Source organism: Tenrec ecaudatus, chromosome 14 (genome assembly GCF_050624435.1).
Source record: "Tenrec ecaudatus isolate mTenEca1 chromosome 14, mTenEca1.hap1, whole genome shotgun sequence".
NCBI lineage: Eukaryota > Metazoa > Chordata > Mammalia > Afrosoricida > Tenrecidae > Tenrec > Tenrec ecaudatus.
In genome coordinates this window covers 38221720-38245017 of record NC_134543.1, presented here as the reverse complement: position 1 = coordinate 38245017, position 23298 = coordinate 38221720, and the positions used below count along the sequence as shown (strand labels likewise).

General features: G+C 38.8%; 1 protein-coding gene across 1 annotated transcript; it reads left to right on the top strand.

Annotated features, from left to right (window-relative positions):
• The first annotated feature begins 4613 nt into the window (after positions 1-4613).
• On the top strand, positions 4614-22620 carry CCDC196 (coiled-coil domain containing 196). The gene is made up of 10 exons (XM_075532194.1): positions 4614-4663; positions 4770-4922; positions 7343-7436; positions 8252-8302; positions 11977-12054; positions 12221-12304; positions 12853-12909; positions 13391-13532; positions 22291-22349; positions 22501-22620. The coding sequence occupies exons 1-10, from the start codon at positions 4614-4616 to the stop codon at positions 22618-22620; spliced, it is 888 nt and encodes a 295-aa protein (XP_075388309.1).
• The last annotated feature ends 678 nt before the right edge of the window (positions 22621-23298 follow it).

The following is a 23298-nucleotide window of genomic DNA, read 5'->3' as shown; positions in this document are numbered from 1 at the left end:
AAACATATTCATAATTGAGTTAGCCCTAAAATTATTACACAATTGAAAAAACAAAATATACATTTTCACAAATAATTCTTAAGCATAACAAACAAAACTATTTTGGAAATGCTTCTAGTAATTTGATGGATAGCATGTCCCCCTGTTAGTCCATGCATTCACAGATGAATATTACTTATTGTTAGATTGAGACAGACTTCTACATCCATCTTGTTCATGTTTTTTGCTGCATATAAAAAACATGTGCCGAAAAAAACCTATTGTACAAATAAATAGATGGAAACAGAATGTGTTTGCTTATACCAGTGTCACTCAAATAATTTAACTCCTGAATTAGAAGCAAAAATCATCGTCATTTACCATAAAAACTTTTAAAAGTAAATTTATCTTAGACAGTTTAAGTGGATCTTCCTTCAATTCAAATGAAAGCAAAACTTTGAAACCACCTGGCCTGCAAAGGAATTATAATCTAGTCATTACCAACCACTCACTTTCTTAAGCGCCAACACCAACATTTTGTACGGTGTCGCTGAGGTTCTTATTTATCCTCAAAGCCAATTACTGAAGTAAGATTTCAAAAGGTTGAACTGTATTGCTATCTTAAAAGTGGGAGGAGAGTGGTTGTGAAAGAGGACGTGGGAGGGGCCATGCAGCGTTCTCAGACAGATTCATTCCAGTAAGGGCATTGGTGGGAGTGGAGGATCCTGGGAAAGATTGCTCCCCAGGCACCCGGCTTCTCCGTCTCTAAAAGCCTTCGTGAGAGTTTGAAGAATGCTGTGTTAAGCATTTGGCCGCATTGAAAGAATGCATTGCTTTGAAAAGGACAGAGATGTAATTACACTGAGAATTAAAACACAGCCGACATTTAGTCTACTGAAACCTATGTGTGTCAGTAAAGAACGTGCTCTCTCTACAGTTTAGAACAGCTGATTTTTAAAAAATGTAGATTGTCATGCCTTTCTTCTGAGGTGCTAATTCTGTTAGCCACCAAGTGTATTAATCAGTTGTACCACACAGGGACTCCTAAGAGAATTCAAGAGTTCTGAAATATATCTCTATCTCGACCTGGCTCAGTTCACTCACAAGGGTTAAGGTGGAGGACAAAATGATCCTAACAGCACCATGAGTTGTGTGTGATCTTTAAGAGTCTGAGCAATTTGCCATTACGGTTTTGCCAGCACATCTTATTTTAGCTAGTGGAGTTCTAGACCCCTCAAGGGTTGAACTGGCTCTGGGTCAGAGAGGACCGTAAATCGCTCAGGTTTTGTTCCGCCCTGGAGGAATTCTGTAATTTTCTCGCTACATCCAAAACTGAGAGAGGTGAGGGGAGAAAAGCTGCTGGATTTTTGCTTTAATATGAAAATAATTACATCTACACTTGGAGACCTGGCTTAATTAGATTAAACTGATTTTCCACTGGTAAAACTAACAGTGAAATGTATTTCTCTGAGTTCTCTAATTATAGAGCAATCACACGTTTTCTTAACAAACACTAAAATCAAATGCGGTAATGTTGGGTGAGGTCATTGTGAATAGCTTGTTATAAGACTTATTTTAAGGGACCACATGAATTTCAGTGAATATTATGCAGTGACAGAAAGCAACACATATAATGTTTATTTGGAGGGAAAAAATACAAATTGCTACTATAATTTATTTAAACAGTAATAGAGAGATCTACAAGTTATTTCATGAGAAGTATGGTTGCTGACCATACTTGTGTTTCTCATGCCCGCATGTCTCCGTCTTGGCTCTTTCTTAGCTTCCTCCTGTCTTCATTTTCTTCCTTGGTAGTCTGAACTCGGTGATACCTTTTGACAGATTACACAGCACTCTCGACCCCCTTGAAGTTTTATCCATTCTGCCAAATTCCAACCCAGAGTTAAAACAACCATCTGTTCTCTCTACTATTGCTTCTAGTTTGCCAAGTACTGGAGAAAATGGTCTAAGTGCTGATTCATGCCATGATAATTATGCATTTACCAAGCTCACCTTGACCCTTAGCACACTTGGCAAGCCTTTCTCTCTTCCCTAGTTGGCTTCCTTTGCCAAACTGCTCACAACGCTGACCCAGATCTTAAGCCTTCACTCCCCTGAGGGTTCCTCCCACACACGCCTACAATCGGCAGAGGACCTAGCTTCTACTTCAGGGGAAAAGGTGGTGCTCAACTCTCCTGGCCCTTCCACATCTATCATCTACAGCTGCCCTTGTTTTCCTTCTGCCCCAAAGGCTGATAGAATCCTCTCTGCATGCCGCTTTGGAATTTTTCTGAAGCCTTTCCCTATGGAAACCTTTCACTATGAAAGTGTTCCACTTGTTACAAGGTAAATATTCTCCTTGGAAGTTGTATTGCAAATGGAAGAAATGGGCATTAGAATGTTGGGAAATCAGAGGTGCTGATTGGCTGTGGCAAAGAGGACATCAGAATACCAAAGATTCTTCTACTTTCAATTATTCTTAAGCAAGGACAGAAAGGAAGGTGAGTTGGGATGCTGCCCGTTAAATGTTTTAAAATTCTAATAAAGTTCTGCTGACCGACCAAATGTCACAACATAAAATTTGCAGAGGCTGTGCTTTAGAGATTGATGTCATTTTTGTCCTCGACTATGCACTATCACTTGCTACATCTAAAATCTAGGAAATGAGTGTGAATGAGGAAAGAATGTCTACCCAATCCATTCTTCTTTTCATTCTGAGGTGTGTGCTCTCCTCAGCCCATCCAAAATTTTCATGAGAATGCTTAGATTAGCCGACATGAATTGAACGACGCTTGACAAAGCTAATCTAATTTAACGTCACACTAACCTAGGTATCACAGAACTTTCAAGTAATATATGTGTACTTTAGAAAAATATGTTTAGCGCCTGCTTTGATGTATAGGATGTGCTGGAGAGAATCTACCTAACCAAGGAAGAGGGCGTTTTGTGGGGCACTGATATGTATGCAATCTGGGGAGAGGTGGTCCTCTTTCCATAGCTAGATAGTTGTATAGATAAAATCATGAAAAGAGAATGAGGTACATGTATAGAAATGTCTGTAAAAATGAAGAGCTCTGAAGCTGAAGCTTTATCCCAAACTAACAAACAAACAAACAAAAGAAATTCAAACTCTCTGTCATTGAATAAATTCCTACTGATAGCAACCTTATAAACAAGGCATAGTTTCATTATTGGGTTTCCAAAATTGTAAATCTTTCGGGCGGGGGGGTAGATAGCTACATCATTCTCCCATGGAGCTACTGGTGTGTTCACACCATTGACCTACCTATGCTCAATGTCAAGCTCACTAGGCCACACAGGGCCATTAGTCACGTAATTGGGCGTTTTTGTTCTTTTTGGTATCTGACTGCTTACTTAAGGCATCAAGTAATTCCTAACCAACCATACAAAGCCTTACAAAAATGAGTCAACACCTACCATGTGCCAGGCACTTTACACATCACATTGAATGCTTACAACAAATCTATCATGCCAGTATTATCACTCCCATTTCTTACGAGTGGAAACTTAGGCTCAAATAATTTACTAGCTTTCTTAGAGTCAGAGAACTGTTAGGTATAAAGATGAGACTCAAACCAAGGTCTGATAACCTAAATTTTGTGTTATTTGTACTACAACATTCTGCCTTCAAGACTTCCCCCAAATGAAAGGGTTTGTTATATTGGGGAAATTTTCTAGAAATAACCAGATATACTGTTAATACTTCAAACTGATAGGACTTAATTCACCATTTGAGATAATGCACTAAAAGAACTACCTAAAATTGTGTTTAAGTGTAATGAAGAAATAAATATATCACTACTTTGGGTACATTCTGTGTATTAAGTAAAATAGATGAAAATAGGAGATTTTAGGGTCCAGGAGACATGGAGTTGTATTAAAAATAGAAAAATAGGGGCCAAATCAGAATCTGAAGGTGAGTCAGAAAACAAGACTGGAAGGACATACTGACAGTGTGGATCTTCCAAGAATTATATATTCTCACTACATGTTCATTATTATTTTACTTAGTCTTTGTGATATGTTCATCTTTAAAGATTAAAAAATAATATAAATTGAGTCTTATATCACTCAATATTTGTCAGTTTGGCCTCCATTTTTTAAAATGTCTCTTAAGGCATTCCTCCTTCTCTTACGGCCTCTAGAAGGAAGACGCTGTCTTTACCTTTCTCTTTCATAATCCAACAATGTGCCTTGCATGTCGTACGTTTGTTGCCATGCATGGAAGATAATACTGATGAGGTTTTTTTGACAGGCCACCATGAACACTATAGGAATTCTATAGTGTCGATATGCTGTGATATTTTTTCCTATTCAATTAAAAACTTCAGAATAAAAGCTTTTGGCATTTGGCAAAGACAAGATGCACGAGCAGTTCGTAGTATTTTCAGTTAATAAGCTGCCATTTGGTTCGAGCTGCTTGTACGACTTGTTGGTTTTGCAGTCTTAGAGCCATTGAGCCATTGTGACCTCAAGCTTGAGCTAGAAGCAGTCCGCTGCAGTAGGGGTCTCAAGAACAGCAGTACAAAATGATGGCTTAACTAGATGGGAAAAGAAGGCATACACACTTTAAGAAGACTTCTTCCTTCTTAAAGTACAAATTCCCCTCCGTGATGATGAATGGTGCAAACTCTGTAGGATCATGCTTGCCCTCAAAAACGAGGTGAGTTCTTAATGGAAGATGCCAAATGGGAACTACCCAGAAAGGAGGAAAGGGTCTCTCTCTTCACCCACGCGAAAGCTAGCATTAATGGTATCTCTTCCCGCAGAAGTTCTAAAGTAGATGACAACTACTTAAGAGAGCTGAATGACGACATAAAGTTAAGGAAGCAGGAACTGCTAGAGATGCTAAGACCCCTAGAAGATAAGAACAGCCTCTTATTCCAGAAGTTAATGTCGAACTTGGAAGAAAAACAGAGAAGGTAAGGGCTAGCTACCCCAGGATTTCCTAGAGGTCAAAAGGATGGAGGGCTTAAGTTTCCATAGGGTTAAAAACAAACAACAAGAGAACCTACTGTCATCAATTCACTTTTTTCTCCGAGCCATCTTACATAGGGTCTCTGAGACTATCCATTTTTATAGGTGCAGACAATCTCATCTTTATCCAATAGGATTAGAATGATTATTTACATTTGTTTTGGAAACAATAGGAACTTCCATTATCCTAGGTGAGGAATTGATAACCCAAAGAGCCAGCTTGTCAAGGAAGAGTTTATTTTCATTTATCAAAACTACATAGGATCCGGATCTCTTCTTTTGTGGGGTTACCGTTAAACTCTTACTCATAAGGTACCTACCCAGGAAAAAGAAAAAGTTCTTTACTCTTCAGTCTACCATAGTCACACTGATAGCTTCTTTGATCATATCTTCAGAATCACTGCAGAATATGACAGTAAGTCAAAAAGTATTGTTAGAAAATCATAGAAGCCTTTACCTGAAAAGTGTGAAAGTGTGAAGTTGTTGCTTCTTGACCTAGCCTCCAACTAAGCCTACACAGTTCTGAATTGGTGCTTCCATCTCGCAACCCCTTTCCTGAGAATTCGTAGGCTCAATTGACACCACTTACTTCATGATAGCAGTTTGGCATGCTTGAGGAACTCAAACTACATTCCTTTCTAATACTCTTTGAGTGTTTGAACAAAAAAATTTGAAGGTGCAAGGTCAGGGCTGGAGATGGATGGGGTAAGATTTCTCAGTGAAGTATCATAGGACGGCACTTTCTACCCGTGGACACTGAGCAGGTCCCCTGCTGTAATGGAGAAAAAGACCCTTGATGCTATGTCCTTGGCCTTTTCCTCATTAATGTAGTCTCAGATTTCCGTAACACTTCATCATATGCCCCTGTGATTTTCCTGTGTCTTTTGAGAAAATCTATTACAACTACCCCTTTGGAATCACCAAAAGAAGAGAGAAAAAAACCCATTCACCATAACTGTCTGTGATGACTTCTCTGCCTTGAATGCAGCCTGCCCGCAGATCCCCGCAGAAACCACTGTTTTGACTTGACCTTCTCTGTGAAGGCACCTAATGAGACTCTATATTACTGAGCGTTCACTAAATACTGTACGAAGTATTTAGTATGTATTCTTCATTATAAGTGTTTACTAAATACTACTAAGACTCAAGTATTACTGAGAGAGCTTGTTTGTTGTCATCCTGTAGTCACATAGACATGTTTACAGTAGTAAACCTTTGTGACTTACTGTAATAGATGATTTTGCTTTCTTCATGCCAAGCATTGGCATGCATTTTTTTTCCTGAGTCTAGCAGTCTTCTAAATTAGAATATGGCTTCCTTAAATATATAGACAGCTAAGGACTTGACTAGGACTTACCACTTGTGATTCCTTAATAGTCCCAGAGAATCTCCCTCAAAGCCCTACCAATACTATGAGTTTCTCAAAGAAGTCAGACCTGGGAAGAACAAAATCCAGGTAGGAGGTTGGAGTCAATAATCAGTTGCTTATGACCCAGCAGCCAGATGTCTCTGAAGGCAAGAAAGCAGAAAGACCTGATTCCCTGCTGGGAACTGAAGAAAAATGAACATAGAAAAACTACAAGGAACAAAAACATAAATTATTCTTTTCAAAAATACATTTCCTCATCATCAAAGACATGGGTCCTGATTCAGACTTTGTTAGACACTTTCTAATGGCTTGGGTAATCTGGTGACTACCAAAACCAAATGTTGAGTTGATGACAACTTATACTGATGCTGCAGGATGGCTAGTGCTGTGCATCTTTATGGATGCAGACTCCCACACGTGCAGCAACCAGGTTAGAACCGTTGGACTTTCGGTTAGCAGCCAAGCACTTTTATCACTACACCACTGAGACTCTTTTGGGGACTACCCAAAGGGTATAAGCGCCCTCCTCAGCAAGTTGTCTTTATATGATGATATCAGAGAGATAAGCAGGCAGACAGAGATGAGAATAATAAATAATTCTAGGATTTAGTTTTAAAACAGCAAGGTCTTGCACCTATGCTTTAGTCCCACAAGGGGGAAAAATCACCCTTTTTTCTTCAAAGGTCATAAACTAACATTCTATCTTTTCTGAAAGGTCAAAGAGAAGACCTAGGTGGTGGATACCTAATTTTTGATCAGTATAGAGCACAGACTTTTAAATTGAGCACATCACTAAAGCTATAGTCTATTAAGAATAGAATCATCCTACTTAAAGAGGCCTTCAGTGCCCACAGGGACTCCCGTAATTCAAGGGAGCCCTCCCACCCTCCCACCTACCTAACTTCCATGGCAGAGTACTTTCCGACTGGCTGCAGAACATGAATACTACTAACCTTTTGGAAGGACAGCTGTCTTATGCTGACTTTCTTCCTTCAGTCTTCAGATCATGAGGCAAATCGTGGCAGGAAAGGTGGGTGACGATGCCTCAGAAGATCTTATGAAGGAAGCAGAAGAAATGAAGCAGAATCTTGTAAGTTGTTGGTACGCACTCTGGGGAAGAGCATTCTCAACTGGGCTCAATTCCATTCCTGTTGCCAGATCTAGAAGGCAAGATAGCGTGCCCAGTACTGGTACCTAATATTCTAACACTCCTCTCTCCTTAAGCTAGAAAACCCAGGGAGTCAGGTAGACTGCTGGGGAGTACGAAGACTAGCTAGCAAAATTTATTTGGCTTTTATGTACCATTCACCTGAGGATGTTAAAGTATCTAAATGTATTATCACATCACAATCCAGAAAATGATTTTATCAATATTTTCTGACATTTTCAGAAAGAAAATATTTATCAAAATAAAAGATGAGAAATAGTGTGGTCTTAGAGATTCTTAAAACATTAAAAAAAAAAGGTGCAAAGGATCTGAAAACTTAGGAATCAGTGGGCAAAGCCCCAGAGAAACTGCCATGTGACCAGAACATTACAAGTATTTTACCATATATACTCACGTATAAGCTGAGGTTTTCAGCACATTTTTTTGTGGTAAAATTAGGTGGTACGGCTGATATTCAGGTCGGCTTATAATTGAGTATATACGGTAACTGAGAAACTTGTTTCTCTTGGCATCATGCCACAGTTACCATAATTAAAGTTATGGATGGTTCAATAGTAATATTTTATTATCATCATCCTCAACCCACTCATCTCATGCTCTTAGATTTGGGACTGGGTCCATTCATTGCCATTTTTCTGTGGTTCACTAAATCTCTATACCCCTTAGACCACATTACTCAATAACTATAACCAACCTCACTTTAATTTCTACATTTAAAAAAATTTTCCCCTCAATAGGAAAAGAAAAATAAGATGCTTCGGAAGGAAATGGAAATGCTATGCAACAAGGTATGCTTCCAAGGATGCCTTGAATGTAGTGTCTTAAAGACCATTGTGAAAGAACCTCCCTTTCCTCTGGCCTCCATCCTTATTTTTCCACAGCTTCCACACGTGCCATATTCCAATCCATTCTTTTTACTCAGAAGCCAAAGTGTTATTTTTTAAGACAATCAAATCATGTCACTCTTTGGATACAAACCCTTTCAGCCATTCCTTATTGTGACCTAACCTGGCTCTTGCCCAGTGCTCCAGCTTCTTACAGCAGTCCTCCTCTAGTGTTCTAGGCTACCACCACAGGGGCCTCCTTTTGTTTTACAAACATACCAAGTGTTTTTCTATCTCAAGGTCATTGCTCTTGCTCTCTCCCTGCCTGTAATGTTACCTGCCTGTAATGTTATTTTCTCATAAATGGCTCATTCTCTTCCTTCAGCTGTCAGCTTAAATGTCACCCTCCTTGCTCACTTCATCTGAAGTAGGGTACCCGTCCCCCAATTCTACTTTTTATTATACAATTCTGTCCATGCCACCCATAGCATTTTCCCTAATAGATGCTTATTATTATTATTTGAATATGGGCATTATTATCTTTGTTTCTTGTCTCCTTGGCATATGCCCTTCCTCCTCGAAATGCATTCTTCTCTAATGATACTGATTTCTTTGTTCATTTCTGAATTTCAAGCACCTAGTACAAAGATAGGAGTCCTGAGGTGGTGCCAAGCACGGAATAGTTACCAAGCATGGATGCTAGGGTTCACGAAGGGGCACCTGAGAGGAAAGGCAGGGTAATCTGTTTCCTAAAAGCCAGCCAGTGAACATCCTATGAAGCGCAGTTGTACTGAACACACACGGGCCCTCCAGAAATCAGAACCGGTTCCATGGCAGTGGATCTTAACACAATGCTGAATACACAATCAATACATGTAAGTTGAATAACTAAACACAAGAACACCTAACTCGAATTTCCCCACCCCCTATAAGTTTTCAACAACCACTGCATTGTTGATGAAACAATATTAGAGACGTTTGCTTGGGAACCAGGAGGAAAATGCCATTGTTGAACTAAGCCCTTGGGACTGGAGTTCTTTTTCACAGATTAGAAAACTGAAAGAGCAGATTGTGTCTTGTGATATAAACAGGTGCAAGTGTGATTTCTGACTGCTTTTTTTATCTCACCTTCCCACAAATAATCAGCATACCATTGAGCCTTGTATTTTGTACTGAGATCTGCTCCTTTAGTTCTCAGGGGCAGGTATAAATCAGCTCCATGAATTGCCAGATGTTTTCGCTCCTGAGTTCTCGAGTCCCTGTGGTAAGCGATGTTCTAGTACCATTTTTCTAACAAAATTCAGCTTCTCCAGAGTTCCCAAAGACTTTACACAAGATTCAAAATATCTATGGAACATTTAGGGATGGGGAGGGGGGGGGTTTGTTCTAATACCTTATCTCAGGGAGTCAGAGAGGCTGTTGGGAAAAGACAAGGGCTATTGTTGTTAGGTGCCATCAAATCTGTTCAGGCTCACAGAGACTCCATGTGTAACAGCCCTTAATACTGCCTGGTTCTGGGCCATCCTCACAAGCATCCTTCTGTTTGAGCCCACGGTTGTAGCCACGTTGTCAGTCCATCTCCTTGAGGGCTTTCCTCTTTTTCCATGCCCTCCCACTTTACCAAGCATGATGCTCTTCTCCAAGGGCTGGTCTCTCCTGACATGTCCAAAGTGAGCGAGACCAAGTCTCACCATCCTTGCCTCTAGGGAGCACTCTGTCTATGCTTCTTTCAAGACAGATTTGTTTGTTCTTTTGACAATCCCTGGTACTTTCAATACACTTCAATAGAACCTTAATTCAAACATGTTGATTCTTCTAAGGTCTTCCTTATTCAGTGTCCAACTTTGACATGGATGTGAGGTAATGGAAAATACCCTGACTTGGGTCAGGTACACTTTATTCCTCAAAGTAAATGTTGATTTTCAGCACTTTAAAGAGGTTTTGAGCAGTCTATTTATCCAATGCAATGTGTCCTTTGATTTCTTAACTGCTGCTTCTGTGAGCATTGATTATGAATCCTAGCAGGACAAAATCCTTGACAACTTCAATTTTTTCTCCACTTATTGTGATGTTACCTTGGATCCCATGGTAGGATTTTGGTTTTCTTTACATTGACTTGCAATCTATACTGAAGACTCCAATCCTTCATCATCTTCATAAGCAAGTTCTTCAAGTCTGCCTCACTTTCAGCAAGCAAGGTTGTAGAATCTGCATATGGAAGGGTATTAATAAAGCTTCTTCCAATACTGATACCAAATTCTTCATGTAACTTAGCATCTCTGATTATTTGCTCAGCATACAAATTGAATAAGTATTGTGAGAAGATAAAATCTGTTGTACATATTTTCTGATTTTAAACATTTTCTGATTTTAAAACATCCCCTTGTTCTGTTCACACAATCAGCTCTTGATCTATTTATCAGTTCCACATGAGCACAGTGAAGTATTCTTGAATTCCCATTCTTCTCAAGGTTATCCTTAGTTTGTTATGATTCACAGTCAAATGCTTTTGCATAGTCAACAAAACACAATAAAACTCTAATACCCCCACCCCAGCCCTTCAATTTTTCAAAGACCACTGCATTGTTTAAGAAAGCAATATAAGTCCTACTGCTTGGAAACCAAGAGGAAATGTTTCATTGCTATCCATAAGGTTTTCATAGGCCAATTCCTCAAAAGTGGATAGCCTATTCCTTCTTTGTAGTGTGTTCTTAGTCTTCAGCTCTGCTGAAACCTGTTCACTTTGGGTGAGCCTGCTGGTATTTGAAATCCCAGTGACAGAGCTTCCAGCATCAGAGCAACACAGGCCACCACAGTATGACAGACTGACAGACAAGTGGTGGAAACAAGGACCAGCTAACAGAAATTCTTTGGCTTTTATCAACCTTTCATCTGGAGGTGTTAATGAATGTAACTTTTCACGTTTCAGAATTTTTGTCCTATTTAACTGTCTGGGCTTCTGTGAATCTTTGGACATCATTGTCTTGTGTATGTATGATTTGTCTTTGTCTCTTTAAGTGCTGATCAACATGTCTCTATAAATAATTTTTTTTTAAGATAGTGAATTTTCCCATGGTGTTTTGAAGTGTTGTGCAAGGGATGCCCATTTATCTTAGTTTGTGATTGACCTCCCCGCCTCAGAATTTTAGAGAGAAATGGATAAAAGCAGAAGGCTGAGTGGTTAAAAATACACACTTCAGAGTCAGAGACCTGGCTCAAGAACCAGCTCTGTACTTTTCTAGCTTGTGTGATCGTAAACAGATGACTCAGTCTCTCCAAATCTCATCTGTAAAATGGAAATAAAAATAGTTCTTTAAAAAGCTGCAAGGATTATATGAGAAGTTTTTAAATGAGAATTTTGTAGTATACTAAAAGCATATCTGGCACATAATGACTCATAATTTTTGCTATTATAAGGTGCACTCTAAGGTTTAAAAACAAAACAATGCCATTGAGTCGATTCCATCAGAGTGCCCCTCTAGAAGGCTTCATTTCATCCTGAACACACTTTGACGTGCACTTTTCATGTTGTGGTCTGAGAAGTTACTGCGCACAAGAATCAAAAGTCTTGACCCATATTGGTTTTCTACTTCCCCTCAAATCACTCATTTAAGCTTTATCAAAATGTCTCTTCACAGAAATTTGAAACAGGAGAGTTGGATGAGCAACAAAAACCACCACAGATAAAAAATAAGACAGACTTGCAGGATAGAAAGGCAAGTGAACTGTATGGACTTAGGATATCATTGCTGAAAACAGAGTGCTAACAATCAGGGCTTGCTTGCTTGGGAGATAAATGGATAGAATCTGGGTATACTGGATTTACAATCTGTAGTTCCTTCCTGGGACCACCTAGTCCTTTGGTTCTCTTCTTCCACACAGGCTCCCAAGACCCCCTCAGCATTTAGGAAGACCAAGAGTGACCTGGACACATCATGTACAGAGAGAGTGGAAGAGATAAGAAAGGTAGTACAATTTTTCTGAACTGTACTTTCCCCCCCAGCTGATAGATTAGACATCTTTAAGGTCACAGTAATCTGCCTATGCTATGGTGTGCTCTTGAACCAGTACAAGTTTATAGGAGATCCAGTTCCTTTGGGAGGCTAGATTTGACTCAGAGAGTGACACAGTGAGCTATTGGGAAGTCCTGGTAGCAAAGGTAGAGTAGAAGAAGCTGTCCTAACAATGACAAGGCAGCAATAGCTATGTGATATCAGAACACTTGCTAATGTATTTTGGAAAATTTATTTATAGGCATTGTGCTTGCATGCAATCTTCTCATAACTAACTTATTTATAGAAAATGACCCTATTCATTTAGTTTTTGGAGAGCGGACTGATAGGTAACACCAATGAGATGACTGTACAGTTGAAATTAGCTGTTAGTGAATAATTATGCTTCAGGCGCAAAATCTATTAACACCATAATTTTGATTAAGGATTTTAATAATATATTGAGAAAACCATTTCTGATTTCAATTTACTTTGTCACCCAGATACTCTTTCTTCCACCAGGAAAAGCAACAGAGGAAAATCCAATGGGTCAGGTATCAGGAGCAAGCCAACATCCAGGTACTAAGGTCTTCCAAGGTTGATGATAGCATGCAATGTTACTGACAGAATATAAAGTCAAAAGCCCAATTTTATCTCATGGGGCTCTCAACTTAAAAAAAATACTGATGTTTAGCTGAGATGAGATGTTCCCTTAGAGGCATTTTTAGTAACAGCAAACTTTCTGGCTTTTAGCTTCCTATTATTCAACCTAGTCTCCTCACTCTGGATTAAGAAGTGTCCTGCTGCAATAAGTGCTTTATGAAGAGATGGGACCTCTCTCGCACTTCACCCTGAGTAACTTGGGACAAATACAGTGGCTTCCTATGATTTTGCTTTTGCTATATTTGAAATTGGAAAAATCACGTATTTCTGCGACTCATCGTTAAAGAATGAACACAATGGGGTCGCTTTTGTCGTTTGGAGTAGAGACGATTGGGCAACAGTAGGTTTCGAGAAGTTGATGTGATGCTGAGTATTTCTGGAAAATGTTCTCTTGCAGAATGACTTTCAAGGCAAAGTGATAGAGCTGAAAATCGAAGCCTTGAAGAACTACCAGAAAGCCAATGACCTGAAATTATCATTGTACTTACAGCAAAGTCTTGAGCCAAAGCAAGCATTCCTCAATCCTCCTGGTTCCCAAGGTAGGTAGCGTAGCATAGAAGCAGAGTTTGAGACTTTGTCTGTTTGTTTGTTTGCACTGGGGATCACATTACTTGTGAAATGACTAGCATGCCTGGCTGGTGGTAAGTTAAATATGAGTGCAATTGTAATGAATTCTATCACTCTCACATTACTAGTCAGAAGAAATTATTCCAAGGTAAAGATCCCCTCTAGAAAAAAATTAATTGTCCTTTGTAAAGACTGGATAACATAAGAAAGTTAGTGCATATATAGCCAATATATATTTGGTACTCAAGGAAATGTTAGCTCCCCCCAATTGTTCAAGTCCTCAGCAATCTTATGGGACTAGAGGTGAAAAAAAATTATATATACATGATCCTGTTTGCGATGTTCACCCATCCAAATGTGCTTCTAGGAATTTTGGTGATTTCTCCCAAAGAATTGATGGCATCATTAAAATAAATTGTATTGTGTACTATAATAAATAGAATAAAGGACTGGTTTTAAGTGGTAGAAGGAAAAGATTCTTAGAATTTCAAGCGAATATTAACTTCTATATATCTGAATTTTTTAAAAAGGAACATAACGAGTACCAGGATATACATTCATAATTTTTCCTCAGTCTTATTCCAACAATATTAAACAGTTTATTAATACACAATCTATGTTGTTGTTGAACCTTCGAGTCTGCTCCAACTCATAGCAACTTTATGTATCGCAGAGCGAAATACTGCCGTGCCCTGCACCATGCTCATTATTGAGAACACTGTTGCAGCCACTGTGTCGATCTATCATCTTGATGGTCTTCCTCTTTCGCACTGAATGTTTGTTTTACTAGCTTTACTAATTACATAACCAGGAACTGGCCTCTCTTGACAATATGTCCAAAGTACATGAGATGAAGTCTTGACATCCTTGCTTCTAAGGAGAATCCTGGTTCTACTTCCTACAAGATAGATTTATTTGTTCTTCTGACAATCCATAATATTTTCAATGTTCTCTCACAATACCATACTTCAATTGCAATTCTTCTCCAGTCTTCCTCATTCATTAACCAGCTTTCATATGCCTGAGGTGATTGAAAATACCACGGCTTGGAGCAGGTACACCTTAGTCCTTAAAGTGCCATCTTTACACTTTAAAATTTTTTTAAGATCTTGTGCAGTACATCTGCCCAATGTAATAAGTCAGGGGATTTCTCGACTGCTACTTCCATGAGCATTGATTATGGATCCCAGTAAAATAAAATTCTTGATAGTTTAAATCTTTCTGCTTTTATCATGATGTTATCTGTTGGTCCAGTCATGAGTTTGTTTTCTTTACTGAACTGTAATCCATACTGAAGGTTGTAGAATTTGATCTTCATCAATTAGCGCTTCAAGTCCTCATAACATTCAGCAAGCAAGGTTGTGTCATATGCTTATTGCAGGCTGTCCAGTTTCTAAGAGGATATGCTCAGCATACAGATTAAATAAGTGTAGTGAAATGATACAACCCTGACTCACACCTTTCCTGATTTTAAACCCTGTAATAGCCTTTTGTTTTATTTGAACAAATGCCTCTTGGTTTATCTTCATGAACACAATTAAGTGTTCCGGAATTCTCATTCTCCCAAATGTTTTCTATAGGCTTTTATGATCCACACAGTTGAATGCCTTTGCATAGTCAGTAAAATATAGGTAAATAACTTTGTGATATTCCCTGTCTTCAATTAAGATTGCCACAAGTCCATAATGGCCCCCCTTATGCCACACACCCTTATGAATCAGGCTTGAATTTCTCCAACTGTTTTTGAACTATCTTCAGCTAAGTTTAACTTACGAGTGATAATAAGATTGTTCAATAATGTCTGCATTCTATTGAATCACCTTTCTTTAGAATAGACACAAATATAGATCTCCTCTAGTCAGTCGGCCAGGTATCTTCCAAATTTGTTGGCATATACAAGGGAGTGTTTTCAATGCTTCATCAGTTTATTGAACCATTTCAGTTGGTGTCTTGTGAATTCTTAGAGCCTGTCTGTTGCCAATTCCTTCAGGGCAGCTTGGGCTTCTCTATCATTAGTTCTTGATCATACACTACATCTTGAAAAGGCTGAATGTCAACCAATTCATTTTTGCACAGTGATTGTGTAGTCATTCAATTTCTTACTGCCTCAATATTTTTCCCATAGAATCCTTCAATATTTCCACTTGAGATCTGATTTTTTTCTGCATTCTTTTTCAGCTGGAGATCTACTGAACATATTCTTCCCTTTTGTTTTTCTAACTCCAGGTCATTATAATGTTCTACTTTGCTTTCTGGAGCTGCTCATTGAAAATTTCCAGCCAGCTCTTTATTTCATTTCTTCCATTCACTTTAGCTCCTTTACATTCCCAAACCAAACTCATCGCTATTGAGTCAATTTCAACTCACAGCGACTTTACAGGACAGGATAGAACTGCCCCTGTGGGTTTCCAAGACTACAACTGTTTACAGCAGTCGAAAGCCCCTTCTTTCTCCAATGGAGCATCTGTTGGTTTCGAACTGCTGACTTTGCATGGAAAGCTATTAACTTATCACAGACAGCATTGTATTTTGAGATAGCACTTGAAATGTTCTTTTTGATAATGAATGTGATGCCAGTCCTCTTGAATTGGTCATTTCTGCCAAAACTCTAAGCCATATGATTGTCTGATTCAAAATGGCCATCCCAATTCTTTTCAGCTCACTAATGCCTGCAATATTGATTTTTATGAGTTCTATTTCATTTTTGATGACTTCACATTTTCCTATATCCATGCTTAATATTCTGATTATTAACGGGTTCTTGTGGCTATTTCTTCTCCATTTGTGTTGTGCCTCATCACTAAGGGAAGGTCCTGAGAGCTTGATTCCAACACATTAGTAATTTGTCTCTAGTTTGAGGAGGCAGCTCTTTCCCAATCACATTTGCAGTGCATTCCCCCTGAGGGCTTCATCTGCCAGCACTAGATTGGAGTGCTATTCACAGGGCTCTCAGTGACTGGTCCTTCCACAGTGGACTGCCTATGCCACTTTTGTAGTGTGGTTTTGGTCTCAAAGCTCTGCTGAAAAACCTGCTCCCTAGGGGGTGGCCCTGCTAGTATTTGAAATCCCAGTGGTATCACAGTACCATGCAAGCCACCAGTCTGAGAAACTGACCAACGAGTAGGGACACAGTACACAGGATTAAATAAATGAGCAAATCAAGGCAAAGTGAAATGGGCTACAAATTTGGTTCTCAACTTCTTAGCATGAAGAAACATTGATATACAGTGTTCATACTGTACAAACCAACCAAGAGAAACTTGGGTTTTTCTGGTTCTAAGACCTGAAATTTCTCCTTCAAATCCTTTAAAGGGAGCCAAGATGCCAGTGTGCTGTAGCAGTCAATGTCTTCAATAATATTTATAAAATAAATGTATATCTAAAGGCCCTAGACTGTTCACTACTCTAGTCCTTGGGACAATCTCATAACATATTACTGAACAGAAAACTCAAGAAAGTGTTGGATCAACTCAAGTCAGTTCTGTCCTCAATAATTAAAATTTAGAAAAGTGAAAAGACTGGATGGACTGGCTATCCTTCAGGTAATTTATCCTACATGAGGGAGACGTCAAAAATTTACTGGAGAAATAAAATGAAAAGATATTGGAATGTTTCCATGAAGTTTTTGAAAACCTTCCCTTCCCCCTTTTATATTTCTTTCACTTAATATTTTGCTAAGGATTGAATAGCGTAAGCTTGAGATAATGTTCAATAAAAACCTGGAATAGAACCAGAAGTAGTATAAATTAATTATGATACAAATAAAGTAGAGGAGTGTTATTAGAAGGAGAAATCCCTGTTTTACCTTATTCGAAGGTCATTGACTGAAGGTCATTTCAAGGAACTCATAGAGAAAGAATTCTGAAGTCTTTTAGCTCCAGATTAAAATCAAACCAAGCTTAGTAAGTACTAACATGAAGAATACCATTCTACATGATCCCCTAAGGAGGACTTGTTTGTCTTTCCCCTTGCTTGAAGAATAGTCCGTCAAACTTGACCTGGGACAGCCCAGTGATCAGTGCCCTTGTCTCTTCACTTCTCCTCATATCCTCATGGAGAATTAAATCATAGGCCATAAAGGTATTAATTTACCACACATTCATGAGTGACCCATTGTCTTAAAATGATTGATATGCACTCACTAAGCACTTGTAAGATTATCTATATATAACACAATTTCATTTTCTAACATAGTGTATGTGTGAGGGCAAGTGAATTCGACAGCCAATGGAGTCCTAGATTTTGGTTCTGTTGATGATGTACTTTTCAGTTTGATTATTGAAAAGGGAAGGAATTATCTTCAATGAGGGGTTTTTAAAAGTAATTGGGCTAAGGGATTACCAACAATGGTATGGTAAGAGAGGCAGTTTGGTGGCACTAAAGTTTTCCAAACTTTACATTTATATATCACTTGATCTGATGGTTATTTAATATTTGTTTTAGATTGAATCTTCAATATCTTAAATTAGTTCCTTGGAAATAAATTTATATTACTATTTTAAATGAAATACTAACTTAATTTTTTGTTGCAGAAAGTAAACAACAGAACAAAATTTTATTATCCTAGCAAGATGCTAAAACCTAAGGCCTGCTTAAACTTTATAAAAACTGAGATTAGCAAGATGGAAAGAATTTTAAAGAAAACCAATATCAAATTGGAGCTTTCTTCTTGATACCATCAATTTTGAAAGAATTGAAAAGTGAATAATTTCCTCACTGTTTTATAGTATTTAATGCTGTCTTCCAGCACTTCCTAATTTTATCTCAGTTGCCACCTAAAATCATCTCGCCATCAAATTTTTGGAAATTGTAATTTAATGGAAAAAGCACTGGATTTAGTCTGAATCATGAGTTTTAGTCCTTGCTCTGAGGCTCACCTGTTACATGACCCAGGCAAGTAATTTAGTTTCAGTTTTCTTCTTTAATCTAAAACAACCATACCATATTACAGAATAAGTGGAAAGCATAGTTTGTTTTAATCCTTGATAATCCTATGGAGTCGGTCCTATAGAACAGGAAACAAGCTCAGAGAAGCTAGACTTCTAATTCCAGAGCTTGTTTCCTTGTATTATCCCATAAAATGGCAGTGTTAAGATATGTGAGTTCTCATGCTTACAGATGTAAAGGCTATACTTTGAATTCAAATATAGCACCTGGGCAGTGCATAATTCTGCCAATAAAAACCATATGTCCTAACATTAATTTGTTCAGTTTAAAAAAAAAAAAATCATGGTTCCAAACCAGTCCTGATGGTCAGAATCTGTAATTCCAGAGTTAGTCCAGTAGGTGGTACCAACCACATCTGGGCTCCAAGTTCACAAATTGTGGCAATATAGGAAATGGGAAATGCTGTTGGTATCTATCCCCTTTAAGACAAAATGTGCTACATGCACATATCACAGAGGAAAAAAATTAACGATAGATTTTTTTGCCATGTTTTGTAACAATGAGGTGTATTACTGCCAGCCTTGATCAGACTATGTTAAATTGAGTGCTCTACACAATCCTTATAAGAGCCTTGGTGGTTTAGTGGCTATGCTTTGAGACACTAATCCCAAAGTCGGCAGTTTAAAACCATGAGCTGCTCCAGAGGAGAAAGATGAGGTTTTTTACCTCTGTGAAGAGTTATAGTCTTAGAAACCCACAAAGGCAGTCTACTCTGTCCTACGAGGTTGCTGTGAGTTGGAACTAATTCGATGGCAGTGAGTGAGACACACTCCTTAAACATGTGCCTGAAATAGTTTCCTCTATTTGAAATTCTATGCCACCCCCGCCCCCAGCCCCCCACAAGCCCCATTGTTTCTTTCTATGACAGGTAAATCAGATGAATGAGCCACCACATTAAAAACTGGTTGGAGCAATTGCACACATTGGTGGTGTTTTGTCCTCCCTCCCTTCATTTAAATACTTAATTCAGGAGAATTGAATTTCACAAGCCTGTTGTTAACAAAAGGGTGGAATGTAATTTTGGACACACCCTCCTGCAAAGCAAAGTCCAGGACCTTCCGTTCTCTCACTTTTCAAGAGGAGGGAGGATTTGCCCACTGCTCTTGGCCAAAAATCCCTCCTCCTGCTATTCTGTTTTCGGTTGGCTGCATTGCAGTGGTGTACATATTTGGGACTTGGTTGGCAGAATACTATCTTGTATTAATGATGTACTTCAATGATTCCAACTTGCCAATTCCCTGGAGGCCCAGGTTGTAGCCTTACCAATGTCAGTCTTATCTGTTTAGCATACTGCATCATCTAGTCTTAGAGAAAAGGGACACATTTTCCTGTTTACACCTCGGTGAAGTCTTCCCTTTTGTCTTTACAGAGCCAGGTCCCATTTGAAGGGACTTATTTCCCCATCGGTGTAAAGTTACAATTTTACCCTGGTGTACTGCAACACATTATCTAGCATTTGTGGAGTCAAGGGTGGAATTTGTGGCCTTTTGCAGGCACCTATCTTAGAGAACACAGGCTTGAAGCAATCTTTAAATTATCCCGAATTTCCCATTGTACCTGCTGGTGTTTAAAGAAGAGATTTATCTCTGGTAATAGCATAATTCATGATAAGACATTTGATTCTGACAGCCTGGCTTCTTTACCCTACAACCCTCAACTCTTAGCATTTCGCTGAGTTATTTAGAGAAGAACCTGAAGGTTGGCTCTGAATATTATGCTATACTTATAAATTCAGACAAAAGCCCAGTGAGGTGGGAAATGAACACTCTTGAGATCTTATTTACTCGAGAACTCCCTTTGCTCTGAAAGCAAGTCATTCCTCCCATTTTAACCTTTACCACCTGCTTCACTGTAGTATTACTCTTTCTGATGGCTGAAATACATTTCAGCTGAGGCTGCTGAAAGGAAAATAGTAGTGTTAAGCTAAAATGCTGAAAAGCAAAGGTGGAAACCCACAGCTAGCTCATCTGGGTCCCTGGTAAGTAATATTGCTTTCAAGTCTAGACTTTTTAAATGTTGAGGCAACCTGAACCTTCTGAACATCAGTTAGGTTTAGGCTATTAGTAGGTCATGAAATCAATTCCTACACCAAGTTAGTTTTTCCCTTCCTATGAAACCGCAAGGAAATTTTATTGATTCCTAAATTTTGATTTCTAAGATCTATTATTTTGAAGATGAAAATAAATGGTACCTTTGATATTATCATTATTTCAATGGGTGGCAATGGATCCCATAACTTTCTTAATTGCCCATTAACTCAGGAGAGGTGCAGGATGTCCAGGATAGGCTTGTGATATTAAGCAAATAATTAGAGGATGTCTAGGTAAATATGAATTTCGGATAAACAATGAATAACTTTTAATATGTGCCCTCTCTCTCCCCTCCCCTTGCAAACTATACCAGCCCTAGTGGTGTAGTGGGTTACTACATGGCCAGGAATTCAAACCCAGCAGACACTCTTAGGAGAAAGATGGGGCTGTCTGTTCCGGTAAAGATTTAAAGTCACAGAAGCCCTAAGAAGCAGTTCTACTCTACCTAGTAGGGTTGTTATGAGTCTTAATCACCTTGATGGTAGTGGGTTCGTCCCAAATATGCAGGAAACATCGATTGTATATATGAATTTCAAACTTAATTGGGTGTCCTGTATTTTAGACTGGCAACCGTAATCTTCCTTGTTGTTAAGTTCTATCAAGTTGGTTCTGACTGATATTCACCTTATGTATAACAGATCAAAACCTTGCCTGGTCCTGTCCCATCCTAAGAATCATTGCAATGTTTGAATCCATTGTTGCAGTCACTAATGTAGGACCTGCATCAAGTACATATCAAACTATAGCGCCTACTTAGTACCATACCATTCTTTCTCTGTTCTGATTTTATTGCTTCCCTCCACGCTCTCTCTGAACAGAGTTGTCTCAATGGCAGTAGATTTGGTTTGGTTCTCCCTTCTACTCAGTTTATGCCCATCACCTTCTCTGCCTCTCCCTTCTCCCCCCCCCCCCCATTCACAATTGATCATTCGTGTGTGTGTTAAATAAATGAGGGGGTTTCAAAAAGTTGCTGGAAAAATTCATTTTTCCCCATGACTTTTTGAAGCCCCCTGGATTCTCTGAGGATGCATAATTTTTATCCTATTTCTTTATTTAAAAGTTGTTTTAAAGAACATGGAAGCTTCCGTGGCACTATATACCAGCGGTTCTCAAACTGTGGGTCGCGACCTTTTTGGCGGTTGAATGACTCTTTCACAGGAGTTGCCCGATTCATAACAGTAGCAAAATTAGTGATGAAGTAGGAATGAAAATATTTTTATGGTCCCGGGTGGGGGGTGGTCACCACAACATGAGGAACTGTATTAAAGAGTCGCAGCATTAGGAAGGTTGAGAACCACTGCTATATGTTAAGCAATTCAAATTCACCAGGTCAGCGGTTCAAATCTATCAGCCACTCTGAGAAAGTTGAGGCTCTGTGAGTGTAATTACTAGAAGTATATTTTATAGGCTCTTAAAGTTGTTTTTTAGTTGTATATAATCCTCAAATTATTTTTACTTTGCCCTGTGGACCAGAGCTGCTCATCAGGAAAAAAAAAAGATTCTCCACTTTTACTTTTAAAAAATACTATTTAAAGAACAGTAACACATTTTGCATCAATGCCGATACCGGAGTCAGCCTTGCAGTGACATGTTGATACTAGATGATGGTAAATGTTAATAATAGTCTTACAATTAAAAATTAAGTAGTAATTTTCTCAAAGGAAGTTCTCCTTTTCCTAATGTTTCCCATCAGGCACTATGGGCGGTGTAACTACAGACAAAGCAACCACAGGCAAACAGGAACCCAATATGGTGAGAGGTTTTTCAAAAGCATTTGAAAGTTGTGCTTAAACAGTTGCTGTGTATGTTTAGAATTCATTTGTTTAGCTTACATTCTAAAGTAACTTTCTTGGGGAATTTGCAAAGTGAGTGTTTTAGCTTTTTTCTTTTTCTCTTGTCTTAGAGAAATCTGGGATCAAAGACCAACCCACAACAACAAAGAGCTAAAGGAAGCCAGTGTGGTGATGTAGGAGGGAGACACTCTCTTCTGAGGTCTTTACCAGATGAGGCTCGCAAGTATTAGGAAGCTGTAACACCATTTGCTTTGGACAGATTTAAAGACTAGGCCTGATCATTTGTGTTAACTAAAGTCTCTCAAACCTTCGTTTTGAGTGCTTGCTACTCACTGTCCCCCTCTCCCCACACAATCTAGGTAGAAATGTTAGTCAGATGCTTGGCCTTAAGCAGGCCAGGAATTTAACCATTTTAGGGAGTATAAATAGATTCTGATTATTTTGATTGCTTCTGAATTTGCAATGATCAGCTTTGAGTCACTGATGCTGTTAACAAGTCCTTTAACCGATGTTCCTCTCCATATCTGAAGCACTTAATTCTGGGGAGATTCACCAATGGCAAACGAGCAAAAGTGGACAGCAAAACACAAACAAACAAAAACCTCAAACTACACACCACTGAGAGTCCTTGGATAGTGCCAATGGCTTGCTCTCAGCTACTAATCTAAAGATTGTTGGTTTGAATCCATGTAGTGGCACTTTGGAAGAAAGGTCTGGCCATCAGCATCTGTAAAGGGCACAGCCATGAAAGCCCTATGGAGTCATTCTACTCTGTAACACAAGGAGGCACTATGAATTAGAATAGATTCCACGGCAATGGGCAGAGAGTTCTTGTACTGCACCACCCACATCTAACCGCCTTGTTGGTTTCATCTCCATGTTAATTATACTTCGAGAATTGTATGCCT